The sequence below is a fragment of the Schistocerca gregaria genome, chromosome 6 (assembly GCF_023897955.1).
Source record: "Schistocerca gregaria isolate iqSchGreg1 chromosome 6, iqSchGreg1.2, whole genome shotgun sequence".
Classification (NCBI taxonomy): Eukaryota; Metazoa; Arthropoda; class Insecta; order Orthoptera; family Acrididae; genus Schistocerca; species Schistocerca gregaria.
The window spans coordinates 31,540,443-31,557,321 of record NC_064925.1 but is presented as its reverse complement, the minus strand read 5'-3'; the positions used below and the strand labels follow the sequence as shown (position 1 = coordinate 31,557,321).

At 40.6% G+C, this 16,879-nt stretch overlaps 1 protein-coding gene across 1 annotated transcript in view; it reads right to left on the bottom strand.

The window, feature by feature from the left end:
- LOC126278315 (uncharacterized) overlaps positions 1 to 16,879 on the bottom strand; it is a 199,668-nt gene that overhangs the window by 56,917 nt on the left and 125,872 nt on the right. Inside the window, exon 6 of the mRNA XM_049978334.1 lies at positions 1,745 to 1,963. Within this exon, the coding sequence (XP_049834291.1) occupies positions 1,745 to 1,963 (219 nt within the window). The remainder of the gene's footprint in view (positions 1 to 1,744; positions 1,964 to 16,879) is intronic.

Below are 16,879 nucleotides of genomic sequence, written 5' to 3'. Positions count from 1 at the left end.
CTGTCTCCACTGAGGGCTGTATCCCCTGACCTTGGGGTATCACTATGTTTAAAGTGTGTTTCCTGTAGACACAGACAGAGGGGTATTTCCGGTACCAACAGTTTCAGCTCTTCCAAAAGTGATCTGTATCTTCCCATGTTCCATTGAAGCACAGTATATATTTAACTGAGAGGTTTGTGTGTTCTCCTTGCCACCCCCTTCCCCTTCCTGTGTGTAGAAGAACCCACTTCAGGAGGAGGAGAACTGAGTGAACTTAGGGATTCATCAAAGCAGAGTTCTAAGTCTCTAGCCGAGTCGTGAGTGTTCCCAGGTCTGACGAGACACCTACTTCATTTCTGCCTTCTTGACAGTACACTTAACCTTAGTCTTCTCTTATACATTCGACAACACCAAGGTAGGCTGTGCCAACCCATTGTGCAGCACTTAGCCTGCCAAACTAGCATCAGCAGCAGGAGTGGAAGCAGTGGTCACCATAGGAGTTTGTGTTGGGACAGTAACAATTCCGTGTGAACTGTCACTGCCAAAGGTGCACTTGCAAGAGCATTTCATGGTATCAAAGACCACAGGCAATGTCTGGGTGCAAACACTAACAGTCACAGGTTTCTTTGCAGGCACAGCATCAAATGAAGCACAAAACATTAGGGGTTGAAGGAATGTATACATCTTCTTCACTTCAGTATAAGATACGTGCTTAGTCACCTGGATCTTCTTTTATTCCTTGTGCACCATACACTCTCTGCTCCATGCTGGATGTGGACCTGAACAACTGACACAAAGGTCAGGGGAGGTAAACGTTGTTCCATCAGGGATAGCAGCCATACCACACTTAGCACATGTAGCTTGTCCAATACACCTGAGAGTGGTGTGCTCCAATTTATGGTACTTCAAACACCTCTTAGGTTGGGGGAAGCATGCTCTGACTTTCAGTCTAAAAAATCCAGCTTTAACATAATATAGCAAAGACAGAAAATCAAATGTCAGTGTAATTGAGACTGTTTTTTCCAGTTTTCCTTCTATAAGACACATTATTTTCTTCAGCTCAATGATCCCTTAGTTGGCTCATATCTTCTGTAGCTCTGAAGTGCACGATATCACTGCATGTGACCTCTCCTTGACTGTAATTAAGGGTACACTGCTGTTCTATTGCAACACGGTACTCACCCAAGAATTTTGACTTTAAAAGGTCGTTAACTTTCTGTGAAGTTGCTGTCTCGACCAGCAATGTGCCATTACAATTTAACAGATTAATGGTTCTAGCCAAACCATCAAGGCCTTTCTGGCTACAGAAGGGTGACACCTTCTCAAACATACCAGCTTCTCTCCTGATCACAAGAAACACATTTTGACATGCTGGGCGCATCCTGTTATGATACTATGACTGAACCTGAGGGGAAGATTGCTCAGCAGGGCCTGTGCCTAGTAGACATTTACCTTCCCAAACATTTATCTTTCAACCATTTATCTTAACTTTTACATAAGGGCAGCCCAATTCATCCTCTGTATCACTTTCTTCAGTATTTTAAATGATAGGTCCTTTTCAATTCCCGTAAAATCTAAGCCTTTTTCCTCCTCTTGATCACAAGATTCACTTCTTCTAGTTTTAATGAGACAGATATTTCAAATGCCTCATTCCCCCCCCCCTCCCCCCCCCCCCCAACATTTAACTTAAATATGTACCTGGGAAATTAAATCTAAGGCTAAAAATACACTGTACCTGATTACTTTCCAGAAACATTTTACTTACCGCTGTCACACTTAGAGCTCTAGCAAGTCGCTCCTTACGAGATAAAGTTTCCAACTCTGAGAGGAGGAGGTTGTACTGACGCTTCAGCCTTTCCCTAGCCAAGGCCTTGCTGCTCCGACACTGTTGCAGCTGTTCCTGATGTAGCTTTGTTTTAAGGCTTTCCTTCTGTGTTGCTTCTGATGCAGCTGTAACTTCTTCAGCAAGCTGCACTGCAGTTTTCTGCAAAGAAAACATGAATTTTTCAAGAGTCCCAACTGAATGTTCATTTGGAATTGCTCCCATCCTTAAATAATTTTACTTGTTTAGTACTAGGTATAGACAGCCTATATTAACAGTCAGGTCTACTATATAAATATGTATTCCTACGAGATATACCATTTGTGTGTGTGTGTGTGTGTGTGTGTGTGTGTGTGTGTGTGTGTGTTGTGGCACACCACAATTAATCTATTGCAAGGTGATACAGGAGAAGCTAAGTCAAGTGGAGTGTCTCAACCAGGGGCTCCACTAATTCTGTGAGGGTCTTTGATACAGACTTCTGGATCTACTTTACACGATGGAGAATTATGAGATTTCCCTTGAGAGATCAGAAGTGCACTACACAGAGGGGGCAGGCCTGAGCTCCTTTGAAAAACGCTCACCACTTGATCTACAGAGTACGAAATCAGCTTCCATACTAAGTAAATACACTTTGAATGTCAAGATTCTAACAATAAATTACCAATGCATTTGTAACAAAGCACTTGACTTCACTGCCCTCCAGGAAAGCTGTCATGCCAAAACTACAAAAGGAACTCAGAGCTGGAGGAAGCACAAAGCAGACAGCACCAAAATATTTAATGAGTCCTGGAAAAAACACTGAAAAGACAGGTTAGATATCATATGAGACAGATGCACTGCAGTTAACAAAAATATTATGTCTATTCAGGTTGAAACTGAGTCTTACCAAAGTTATCTGCATCTGAATAACCACCGAAGGTGATCTCAAGCTAATTATCAAATGTTTTTACTGGCCACCTGATTCTGCCGTAACGGTCGGTAGTGTAACAGATCACAACTCATGAATTGTAGTACATGTTACATTTGATTATTATACTATCAAACAGACAAAATGAGCAGCAATCTGTGACTGTTGAGGGTGCTGTAACTTATGCAACAGTTCCATAGTAGAGTGACTGCAGCAGAGTATAGGATGACCCGGACAGAATTTCTATTTCATATGATGAATGGCAGCTTGCTTTAAACATCGCAAAACTTAAGTTAATGCCGATTGGTAAGAAAAAACAATCTTGCAATATGCAAATACAGCATTAGCAGTATGCTGCTTAACACAGTCATGTCATTTTAAATCCGAGAATAATGTTTCAAAGTGACATGAAATGGGATAAGTAGGAAAGGACAGTTGTAGGAAGGCAAATGGTTGACTTCAGAATTCTAGGCAGATGGTAGCTCACCTGTAAAGATTACATATAGAACACTAGTGCATCCTTTCTAGTGTACTGCTCGAGTATTTGGGATTCCCACCAAATCAGATTAAAGGGCGATTAAGGCAATTCAGAGTCTTGCAGCTAGATTTGCTGCCATTAGGTTTAACTGACACAAAAGTGCTATGGAAATCCTCTGGGAACTGAAATAGTAGTCCCTTGAGCCAAGAAAACATACTTTTTGTGAAACACTATTGAGAAAGTATAGAGGACAGGTGTTTGTAACTGGCTGCAAAACAATTCTACTGCCACCAATGTAGGTCCTGTGTAAGGATCATCGAGACAAAGGACGAGGAATTAGGGCTAGTATGGAGGAGGCATTTAGACAGTAGATTGTCCCTCACTCCATTTGTGAGTGGAATAGGAAAGGGAATGACTAGCAGTGGCTTGTAGAGACTGTACGTAGATGTAGGCATGGATGTAAATGTAGAAATAAGCAAGATAATATTTTTGTTAATTCTTTATTACCAGAGGGGCATTCTGTTAGTAAAAGAGTGAATGGCCTTTCAGACGATGATGCCCAAATTTTAACACTAAAATGTTATTGTACACGAACAACTATTATATAATTATAAACTATGTAGGAAAGCTAATCCAATGTCAATAGAGAGTTTTTTAAACCTTGTTACGGAAGCAGTTTATCGTTTTATTCCACATAATTTGCTATCAAATGTACGGTTCAGTTTTATAAGTGGTTAAACAACTAAAAATGCTACATTCTCTTTTCTCTGCGAGGTACTGAATGGTAGGCTATTTTTTGATTTAACTAAGGCATTTGACTGCGTTGATCGCAAAATATTGCTCCAGAAGTTGAACATTATGGAATACAGGGAGTAGCTCACAACTGGTTCACCTCTTACTTTGATAAACAGCAAAAGTTCATTATCCACAGAGTTGAGAATGGCCCTGATGTAGGGTCTGAGTGAGGCATGTTCAAATGGGGGAGAGCAGTGGGGGGTGTGGAGGGGAGGGGGGGGGGGGGGTAGCAGCAGGGTCGCAGGGATCAGTGCTGGGATCATTCCTCTTTCTTATTTATATAAATGACATGCCCTCTAGTATTACAAGTGATGCTAAAATATTCCTGTCTGTTGATGGCACTAGCTTGGATGTAAAAGATATTATGTGCAACATTGGCACTTTTTCAAATAGTGCAGTTCATGATCCAAGTTCATAGCCCTGTAGAAAATTAAGTAGCGCTAAAACACAGTAAGACTCAGTTTTTACAGTTTCTAACATACAATTCAACAGAACCTGATGTTTTAATTTCACAGAATGGGCGTAAGATCAGCGAAACTGAACAGTTCAAACTTCTAGGTGTTCAGATAGACAGCAAACTGCTCACATTCAGGATATTGTTTAAAGAATTAATGCTTCCATTATTACTATTTGAACAATATCTGAAGTAAGTGACATTTCAACACAAAAAATGGTCTACTTTGCTTCTTTTCATTCACTTGTGACGTATGGTATTATATTTTGGGGTAACTCTTCCCATTCTCAAAGGATATTTTTAGCTCAGAGGCTCGCGGTCCGTGCAATAATTGGTGTAAATTCACAAACCTGTTGTCGACACCTGTTCACTAGCCTGGGTATTCCGACACTGACCCCTCAATACATGTATTCTTTACTGTAATTTCTTGTTAACAATATCAGCTTATTACCAATAATCAGCAGCTTTAACCAAGTTAATACTAAGCAGAAATCCAATCTGCATTTGGATTGCACATCCTTAACAATTATGCAGAAAGATGTGCAGTATACTACTGCATCCATTTTCAATAAGCTACCACAAGAACTCAAAAATATTAGCAGCAGTCCATGTGCTTTCAAATCGAAGCTGAATAGTTTTCTCATGGGCCACTCCTCCTATTCTCCCAAGGGCTTCCTTGAAAAATTAAGCTGATTCCTGTTTATATTGTTGATTGCATTTACATAAACCTATGGCTTGTCTTTTTGTCTTGTGTTGTAATTTCACGTACTGATCCGTTCTATGACCTTTGAGATTTGCTCCTCAATTTGATCTTATGGAATTAAACGTGTAAAATAAAAAGATAAAAATAAAAATAATACATATTGTGAATGACGAAACAGAAATGTACAGAATAGCATTGTAGATTTTAATATTCTGCTGAAGTCCTGCACCAAAACGTATAAAAGCAGTGAGATTAAGGCTGTCCACCTCTGGCTAACAGAATCACTTTTAGCTTTAGATTGGGACAGGAACAATGCAGCCACAGTAGCATAATAGATGTCGTCACTAATGAAAATCAAGGAAAAGCAGAACGAGGAATTCAGCTGCATTTCACAAAACATGGGGAAACACATAAAACAAAACAACATACCATTAACAACATGACGGCGAGAAACATTGGTATGGATGCAATGTAGGCACTTAAGAAGGCAGTGGATTATTTAAGTTCATTTTATTTTTATACAGTGGAGATCATTTTTACCAGGTGGGTGGTATCTTAAGGGGAGCTCATCAGCTCCTGTTATACCCAATCTCTTTTTGGTATCTACACACTACAGGTTAACACGCTCCAGTGCAGAAACATTCTGTTCCGAGGACCTTCATGCATCAGTCAGAAACCATTTCAGATGCTGAAAATATGCCGAAAGAATTGAGCCAGTTATGGAAGGTATTCAAGAAAAACGAGTACTGACAAATTATGCAAGGCTTTTCACCAACAACTTTTAAGTAGAAAATGCCAAGGAGGATGTGAAGCAGCTCATGTTTTTGTCGTTCTGTGGCTCAGTCATATGAAAGATTAGCCAGCTTCTAAAAAGGTATAAAATCAACGCAGTCTTCAAATCTCCAGCATAAGTTCACAAACTTGCGAGGCTCATGAAAGAAGAGGTGTGCCTCAAAGCACCAGCCACATTCAAAATACCATGTGGATGTGAACAATTTTGTGTCCAACGGACTGTTTACACAATTGAACTTGCCATATAGAATGTGATAAATCTGCAGTAGCAGAATATGGTCTAGGAAACAACAAACCGAATTGTATTCAATGAGGCATGTATTATTAAATGCATAAATGATTTCTGGGATAGTGTTATAAAAAAGTGACCAAGATAAAAAATTCAGATTATTATCTGAATAAAGATGATGGTCTGCAGCTAAGCACAGCTCAAACCCCAGCTATAAGAAGGCAGACATTAATCTTGTAACAAAAACCTTACCTTATATGAGGCTCGACTGTGCACCAATGTCATCACAAGTGGTTGTTGTTGTTGTTGTCTTCAGTCCTGAGACTGGTTTGATGCAGCTCTCCATGCCACTTTATCCTGTGCAAGCTTCTTCAACTCCCAGTACCTACTGCAACCTACATCCTTCTGAATCTGCTTAGTGTATTCATCTCTTGGTCTCCCTCTACCATTTTTATCCTCCACACTGCCCTCCAATACTAAATTGGTGATCCCTTGATGCCTCAAAACATGTCCTACCAACCGATCCCTTCTTCTGGTCAAGTTGTGCCACAAACTTCTCTTCTCCCCAATCCTATTCAATACTTCCTCATTAGTTGTGTGGTCTACCCATCTAATCTTCAGCATTCTTCTATAGCACCACATTTCGAAAGTTTCTATTCTCTTCTTGTCCAAACTATTTATCGTCCATGTTTCACTCCCATACATGGCTAGACTCCACACAAATACTTTCAGAAATGACTTCCTGACATTTAAATCTATACAAAATGTTAACAAATTTCTCTTCTTCAGAAACGCTTCCTTGCCATTGCCAGTCTACATTTTATATCATCTCTACTTCGATCAATATCAGTTATTTTGCTCCCCAAATAGCAAAACTATTTTACTACTTTAAGTGTCTCATTTCCTAATCTAATTCCTTCAGCATCACCCGACTTAATTCGACTACATACCATTATCTTCGTTTTGCTTTTGTTGATGTTCATCTTATATCCTCCTTTCAAGACACTGTCCATTCCATTCAGCTGCTCTTCCAAGTCGTTTGCTGTCTCTGACAGAATTCCAATGTCATCGGCGAACCTCAAAGTTGTTATTTCTTCTCCATGGATTTTAATAAGTACTTCGAATTTTTCTTTTGTTTTTTTTTACTGCTTGCTCAATATACAGATCAAATAACACCAGGAAGAGGCTACAACCCTGTCTTACTCCCTTCCTAACAACTGCTTCCCTTTCATGCCCCTCGACACTTATAACTGCCATCTGGTTTCTGTACAAATTGTAAATAGCCTTTCGCTCCCTGTATTTAACCCCTGCCACCTTTAGAATATGAAAGAGAGTATTCCAGTCAACATTGTCAAAAGCATTCTGTAAGTTCACAAATGCTAGAAACATAGGTTTGCCTTTCATTAATCTTTCTTCCACGATAAGTCGTAAGGTCAGTATTACCTCACGTGTTCCAGTATGTCTATGGAATCCAAACTGATCTTCCCCGAGGTCGGCTTCTACTAGTTTTTCCATTCGTCTGTAAAGAATTCGCATTAGTATTTTGCAGCTGTGACTTATTAAACTGATAGTTCGGTAATTTTCACATCTGTCAGCACCTGCTTTCTTTGGGATTGGAATTATTATATTCTTCTTGAAGTCTGAGGGTATTTCGCCTGTTTCATACATCTTGCTCACCAGCTGGTAGAGTTTTGTCAGGACTGGCTCTCCCAAGGCCGTCGGTAGTTCTAATGGAATGTTGTCTACTCCGGGGGCCTTGTTTCAACTCAGGTCTTTCAGTGCTTTGTCAAACTCTTCACGCAGTATCGTATCTCCCATTTCGTCTTCATCTACATCCTCTTCCATTTCCATAATATTGTCCTCAAGTACATCGCCCTTGTATAAACGTTCTATATACTACTTCCACCTTTCTGCCTTCCCTTCTTTGCTTAGAACTGAGTTGCCATCTGAGCTCTTGATATTCATACACGAGGTCCTCTTCTCTCCAAAGGTCTCTTTAATTTTCCTGTAGGCAGTATCTATCTTACCCCTAGTGAGATAAGCCTCTACATCCTTACATTTGTCCTCTAGCCATCCCTGCTTAGCCATTTTGCACTTCCTGTCGATCTCATTTTTTGAGACGTTTCTATTCTGTTTTGCCTGCTTCATTTACTGCATTTTTATATTTTCTCCTTTCATCAATTAAATTCAATATTGCCCTCGTCTTTTTGCCTACTTGATCCTCTGCTGCCTTCACTACTTCATCCCTCAAAGCTACCAGTTCTTCTTCTACTGTATTTCTTTCCCCCATTCCTGTCAATTGTTCCCCAATAAGAAAATCATCTCATGGTCAGCATTTGAGAATGCACTTTGGCTGCAACCGGCAGTTCGTCAACCTGCTGAAGACTGACTGACATCTCACTGCCATGCTTGTGCCCTGTCTGTCACTCACTGCCAGCTCCTGTCTTCCACATTTCTCGAATGGGTCCTTCTCAGCATGACCGTTTCAGCATTGGAGAATTTTTCAGTAATGATTCATATCATGTGCTAGACATGGGCTTTACTTCAGAAACGTGCCAGGGGTAGAGACTTCGCCCTGTTTTTTCTCAGGTGGTGATCGAATTTCCTGCTAGAAACTGATACTCTTTGGTCTTTGGATTTGGACATTTCAGGTACAATTTGACCATTTTTAGACTATTCAGAATAATTTTGTTTTATTTTTCAATTCGGGCATCAAATCAGTTTTGTGCAAAGTCCTTTCAAATTGTGTGAATAAATTTTTGGGAGATTTTTCATTGGTGATGAGGTAAAAGACTGTGATACACGCATCTCATTTCAGGAAGCATTTGTTTGGTGTTCTGTTTTCCATGCCAAATGGAGCAGAAAACCAGGACATCTCACACACAGTTCTCATCCTGCTCGAGCATATGTAGCAAATTACGAAATGCCTGTTGCATGGCTGGAAGCTATTACCCAGTCCGCTCCTCTCGTCTTAGGCCAGTTGAAGCAGATTGTCTTGCCATTGTGCAGTACATGCCAGTTGCCCCTGCCCTTCCCGCCCTATGACCAGAACGTGCAGGTCTGATACTGCTACATCACCCAGCTCAAACAACATTTCTGCATGTACGAGTTGACAAATGCCACACCTTTCTATAAGCTAATGTTTCAAATCATTGAGGAGCTTGCTCTTGAAGTCCCGGGCCCGCCCATACTTCACATCAAAGGCTACCCTTACTGAGTACTTATGCATCCAGATCCTCGTTGCTGCAGCCTGTCATAAGTTTTTTTGTTGCCAGAAGCTAGCCATAGAAACCTACTGTGAACAGATTGCTCGTCTTTGAGGCCTATTGTGGGAGTGTAGGTTTTCTCGTAAGGATCAGTGTTGCCAGTTATGTGCCTCCTTTCTGGTAATCGAAAAGGTGTTCGCACTCAGCAAGACCCTTCATTGTGACCTCCTCAAGCTCTAGACCTCTTTACTGGACTCCTGCCTCCCTGTCACCAGTGCCTACGAACACTCTCTCTGCTCATCATCAGCCTTGTGAGACCCAGTTTTGGTGTTTGCTTCACGGTCTTCATTGACCAGCTGCTCAGCCCATCACTTTTGAAAACAGGATAAGGAGCTCCCTATTGGCTGTCATCAACATCCCCTCCCTCCTGCTCACAGTGCTTTCGTCATTACCCCCTCCAGCACTGTCGCTTCTGTCGTGCAAAGTCTGCAGCATGTGCTAAAATGAGACATAAGTCTGAAGTGTGTTGCTCTTCCACGTTTATCTCAGTGGATTATACACAGACTGATGAGCATGAATAGGATGGGGCTGGATGTGCAGCTCGATGAGTTTCCGGTCAACTACCAGACTGACACAGATTCGGCAGTCATAATTATTCACTGGGGTAGACACTCCCTCTATCATTTCTTCTGGTCTCTAAAATTTTAGCAACGATGTGTTTTTCATCGTTGGTATCTTCCACGGATGTGTACAGTATGGGGCTACCTCAATCAGGGCTCAGAACCTCGCGGTTGCCACCCTGGGTGCACAGAACCTGCTTGTCTTGGACCTTTGTCACACTCTGGGATTTGCAATTTGTGATGCGACACCAGCGGATCATGTGGTGAGTCGGCCATCCCTTCCCAGTAGTTTCCTCGATAAATTCCCCGTCTTCTCGGCCACCGTTATGGGACGCAACATCTTTGAAGCTTATGTCACTGAACTGCCTCATGCAATTCTTAGGTTCTGCAAGACCTGGACTGTGCCTTTTGCCCTCTGGGACAGGCACTATGAGGAACTCCAACATCTCTAAGATGACATTACCCTTTAACCTGTTCTGAACATTATATTACACTATTATCTGATATTCTGTAACTGTGTGTGTGTGTGTGTGTGTGTGTGTGTGTGTGTGTGTGTGTGTGTGTGTGTGTGTGTGCGCGCGCGCGCGTCAAAGTTCAGTCTTCAAGCTTTACTCAGAGAACCATCACTGATGGTGCCTGTGTTGTTAACTGTAGTAATAATATCAACAACACACATCCTTATAAACAAAGTTAATGAAACTTAATAAATAATGGTGATGAAGAAGATAAAGTAATGCTCTTTGTGAAATCACCTGAGCTGAAGCACTGTAAATTTAATCATAGATACCAGTTCTAAATGTAGTGTTAAAAGATTTAGAAATTATTTAGGTTATTCTCATGCACATTTTCCATTTTGCAATCATAATAAAACAGAGAATATGAAACAAAAATAAATATAAGCAAAAACTGAGGGGAGAAAATAAGATTGAAAGGGTTGGATCCAGAGGACTGAGTGAGTGAGAAGGTTCTTCCTACTTGCTTTGTGCCCGTCATTATCAGTTACAGAACCTTCCCTTATTGCAAACTCCAGTGAGAGATAAGGAAGGCAGATTCAGCAGCCTTTAGCTGATACGTAGACAAAAATATATTACAGCACAAATGGTGATCAAATGAGATCATCGCGACATGTTCAAAGCAATAATAAAATATGCCTGTGAGAAACCAGTGGTACAACAGAAAGTGACATGTATACAAATCCGGCAACCTTGTGTGTGGTATGAAAAGAAGTCGGCGGAAGCTGTAAAACAAAAACTACACGGGAAAATTATCTAGATCTCCAACAAATCAAATATTGAAAACGAAGCTAGGGAGTAGTTGGGAGAAATTTCACTTGTAATGAAACGGTGTTGCTTTGTCATATGAAATGTGGCAAAAGCAGTGACATTTCTGCGGTAATTACTACTTAATAGCAATATATATAATCACAGATGCCTATGATCCCTACATCTAAATACATCATAATGTATATATACCCATAATAATAAGTAAATTACTTACGTGGGGAGTTCCTGATCAATTTATGTTTCAGTATGCGGGACCTCCTGTCCTACCAACACTTAATGATCAGGAGTGGTTTGAAACTGTTGGCCTGAAGGCTTTTAGTGATTTCCTGATTAATCGGCCCGTATTGTGACTCCTGTTGTTTAACATATATGCAACTCACTTACAGCGAGTTATGGCCAACAATTGTTGTCCTTAAAATTTATACATTTGTACTGAGAGGAGGAATCTAGACACGTGTTCATACCACAAAATTACCTAAATGGCTACACAGAAACAGCCAGCAGTATCATTGTCCAACAGGAAATCATCTACATACATTCGCCATAGAATTCCTCAAAACGAAAGTACCAGCTTGGGAACATACAAGATCCCAGTCATAAAGCTAGGAAAGTAGCTGGGGTTAACCATAGACCTTAAGTCAAAATGGGCAGCACATGTTAATACAGTAATAAAGGGATGTGAAATAGCCATCAGTGTACTGCAAGATACCACAGGCCTGACATGAGACAGTGACTCAGATTGTGATGAACCTGTATTGTGAATGAATCTTCCTGTGTCTCAACTGCAGGAGCTTATGCAAACAACTCCCTGGTGTAAAAGATATTCTAATGTGTGGAATACATATCGGAAGAACAATTAAGTTATTTTGTACAGGTAAAAGGTCATCGTGACCCTCACAGGAATGAAATGGCTCACAAGTTAGTGAACGAAGCAGTTGCTTAGGGTAATCAAGAAGCAATTACCTTGTACACTCATAAGTATGATAAGGTCCCTTGCTCAGATTTTGTAATCAAGTTCAAGGTAGCATTAAGAAAACAAGTGAAAATATGTTATGCTGCCAGAGGCCATCACTAAAGTAAAAACACACAGAGATCTGCATTTTACTGATACACAGTACAAACTGTACTATGAAAATTTTATATAACAATAACACATCTAAAATTGTCATGATTACATTACACATCATCTGTGCCATCTTGATGGGATGGATTCATCATATGCATAGAGCCAGAATTCATTAAGTGATCGTGCTCACTTACCTGTGATGGATACACGTTCCACATATCCTGCTTTGTCAGTTGCTAAACTTGGACTGTAGGATGCCTCAGTATCACAAAATTTCTGTCTACCAATGACAGTAGAGTCTTCAAACTATCACTCTCCCTTACTGCAGGGGGTGTGGGGATACAAAGTCATGGAAAAATATAACTCAGGTTTGTGTGTGTGTGTGTGTGTGTGTGTGTGTGTGTGTGTGAGAGAGAGAGAGAGAGAGAGAGAGAGAGAGAGAGAGAGAGAGAGAGAGAGAGTAGTAGCAACAATGCAGTATTTCACATACGACAATGAAAAATAAGTGACAGCCATTTCATTTTTGTAGTTAATGACATTATTACACTGCAATGAAAACAATATATTAGAATCCTTCATATGCTACCATTGGAAACCAACATAACACACAGTTCAGAGTATGTTTATTGTCTTGTACAAATTTCTTGTGTATTTTCTGTGATACGGTGATACTTGGTACTGTGTAGTCATGTTTCAATAACTTTTACAATAATCTTTTTGATATCCCAGGTCATTATTTACAGATACTCATTTTTCCTAAGTATTTATGTCATGTTGTTGTTACTGTCGTTGTTGTTGTCTTCAGTCCTGAGACTGGTTTGATGCAGCTCTCCATGCTACTCTATCCTGTGCAAGCTGCTTCATCTCCCAGTACCTACTGCAACCTACATCCTTCTGAATCTGCTTAGTGTACTCATCTCTCTGTCTCCCTCTAAGATTTTTACCCTCCACGCTGCCATCCAATGCTAAATTTGTGATCTCTTGATGCCTCAAAACATGTCCTACCAACCGATCCTTTCTTCTAGTCAAGTTGTGCCACAAACTCCTCTTCTCCCCAATCCTATTCAATACCTCCTCATTAGTTACATGATCTATCCACCTTATCTTCAGTATTCTTCTGTAGCACCACATTTCGAAAGCTTCTATTCTCTTCTTGTCCAAACTAGTTATTGTCCATGTTTCACTTCCATACATGGCTACACTCCATACAAATACTTTCAGAAACGACTTCCTGATACATAAATCTATATTCGATGATAACAAATTTCTCTTCTTCAGAAACGCTTTCCTTGCCATTGCCAGTCTACATTTTATATCCTCTCTACTTCGACCATCATCAGTTATTTTGCTCCCCAAATAGCAAAACTATTTTACTACTTTAAGTGTCTCATTTCCTAATCTAATTCCCTCAGCATCACGCGATTTAATTTGACTACATTCCATTATCCTCGTTTTGCTTTTGTTGATGTTCATCTTATATTCTCCTTTCAAGACACTGTCCATTCCGTTCAACTGCTCTTCCAAGTCCTTTGCCGTCTCTGACAGAATTACAATGTCATCGGCGAACCTCAAAGTTTTTACTTCGTCTCCATGAATTTTAATACCTACTCCAAATTTTTCTTTTGTTTCCTTTACTGCTTGCTCAATATACAGATTGAATAACATCGGGGAGAGGCTACAACCCTGTCTCACTCCTTTCCTAACCACTGCTTCCCTTTCATGCCCCTCGACTCTTCTAACTGCCATCTGGTTTCTGTACAAATTGTAAATAGCCTTTCGCACCCTGTATTTTACCCCTGCCACCTTTAGAATTTGAAAAGAGTATTCCAGTCAACATTGTCAAAAGCTTTCTCTAAGTCTACAAATGCTAGAAACGTAGGTTTGCCTTTTCTTAATCTTTCTTCTAAGATAAGTCGTAAGGTCAGTATTGCCTCACGTGTTCCAACATTTCGAGGGAATCCAAACTGATCCTCCCCGAGGTCCGCATCTACCAGTTTTTCCATTCGTCTGTAAAGAATTCGCATTAGTATTTTGCAGCTGTGACTTATTAAACTGATAGTTCGGTAATTTTCACATCTGTCAGCACCTGCTTTCTTTGGGATTGGAATTATTATATTCTTCTTGAAGTCTGAGGGTATTTCGCCTGTTTCATACATCTTGCTCACCAGCTGGTAGAGTTTTGTCATGACTGGCTCTCCCAAGGCCGTCGGTAGTTCTAATGGAATGTTGTCTACTCCGGGGGCCTTGTTTCGACTCAGGTCTTTCAGTGCTCTGTCAAACTCTTCACGCAGTATCGCATCTCCCATTTCGTCTTCATCTACATCCTCTTCCATTTCCATAATATTGTCCTCAAGTACATCACCCTGGTATAAACCTTCTATATACTCCTTCCACCTTTCTGCCTTCCCTTCTTTGCTTAGAACTGGGTTGCCATCTGAGCTCTTGATATTCATACACGTGGTTCTCTTCTCTCCAAAGGTCTCTTTAATTTTCCTGTAGGCAGTACCTATCTTACCCCTAGTGAGATAAGCTTCTACATCCTTACATTTGTCCTCTACCCATCCCTGTTTAGCCATTTTGCACTTCCTGTCGATCTCATTTTTGAGACGTTTGTATTCCTTTTTGCCTGCTTCATTTACTGCATTTTTATATTTTCTCCTTTCATCAATTAAATTCAATATTTCTTCTGTTACCCAAGGATTTCTAGCAGCCCTCGTCTTTTTACCTACTTGATCCTCTGCTGCCTTCACTACTTCATCCCTCAGAGCTACTCATTTTTCTTCTACTGTATTTCTTTCCCCTATTCCTGTCAATTGTCCCCTTATGCTCTCCCTGCAACTCTGTACAACCTCTGGTTCTTACAGTTTATCCAGGTCCCATCTCCTTAAATTCCCACCATTTTGCAGTTTCTTCAGTTTTAATCTACAGGTCATAACCAATAGATTGTGGTCAGAGTCCACATCTGTCCCTGGAAATGTCTTACAACTTAAAACCTGGTTCCTAAATCTCTGTCTTACCATTATATAATCTATCTGATACCTTCTAGTATCTCCAGGGTTCTTCCACGTATACAACCTTCTTTCATGATTCTTAAACCATGTGTTAGCTATGATTAAGTTGTGCTCTGTGCAAAATTCTACTAGCCGGCTTCCTCTGTCATTTCTTAGCCCCAATCCATATTCACCTACTATGTTTCCTTCTCTCCCTTTTCCTACACTTGAATTCCAGTCACCCACGACTATTAAATTTTCGTCACCCTTCACTATATGAATAATTTCTTTTATTTCATCATACATTTCTTCTTCATCTGCGGAGCTAGTTGGCACATAGACTCGAAGCCCACACCTACTACAGTAGTACGAGTTTATTTTGGCCACAATAATGCGTTCACTATGCTGTTTGTAGTAGCTTACCCGTACACCTATTTTTTTATTCATTATTAAACCTACTCCTGCATTACCCCTATTTGATTTTGTGTTTATAACCCTGTAGTCACCTGACCAGAAGTCTTGTACTGTGAATGGCTGAAAGCAAGGGGAAACTACAGCCGTAATTTTTCCCGAGGACATGCAGCTTTACTGATGGCATCCTCTTGGGTAAAATATTCCGGAGGTAAAATAGTCCCTCATTCGGATCTCCGGGCGGGGACTACTCTGGAGGATGTCGTTATCAGGAGAAAGAAAACTGGCGTTCTACGGAGCGGAGCGTGGAATGTCAGATCCCTTAATCGGGCAGGTAGGTTAGAAAATTTAAAAAGCGAAATGGATAGGTTAAAGTTAGATATAGTGGGAATTAGTGAAGTTCGGTGGCAGGAGGAACAAGACTTCTGGTCAGGTGACTACAGGGTTCTAAACACAAAATCAAATAGGGGTAATGCAGGAGTAGGCGTAATAATGAATAGGAAAATAGGAATGCGGGTAAGCTACTACAAACAGCATAGTGAACGCATTATTGTGGCCAAGATAGATACGAAGCCCACACCTACTACAGAAGTACAAGTTTATATGCCAACTAGCTCTGCAGATGACGAAGAAATTGAAGAAATGTACGATGAAACATAAGCATAATGTAGTCCTATCCGCGTGTGCCACTGGCAGGTGTGTACATCAGTTGCTGGCTAGGTGTGGCTACTAGTATCACCCTCTGACAGCTCACCAGCTGTCTTCTTGTTGTGTTCTGAAGGTTAGCTGCTCACAGTAAAGAGTCACAGGAGTTTAAATGCAGTGGCTTGTGGATGGCTGCTGCCGGAGTTTTATGGAGGATGCACCACAGCGATCCACATGCTCGAAATATAAAGGAAGTTGCTGACATGTGTACAATTCCTCTGTTTTGTGTCGAGAGTGGTCACTTGAGGCCCTCACCATGCACATAGTTTACTGTATGGCAGTTCTAAAATGATGGCCTGTAAATCCTCCTGTTCTATTCCACAGTTACATGAGAGACGTATCTGTGGTGTCCAACAATTTTCTCTAATGAATTGATTACAAGATTGCAACGAGTCTCGTCAGTTGCCATAGGAAGGCATCCACTCTGAACTCTGCCACA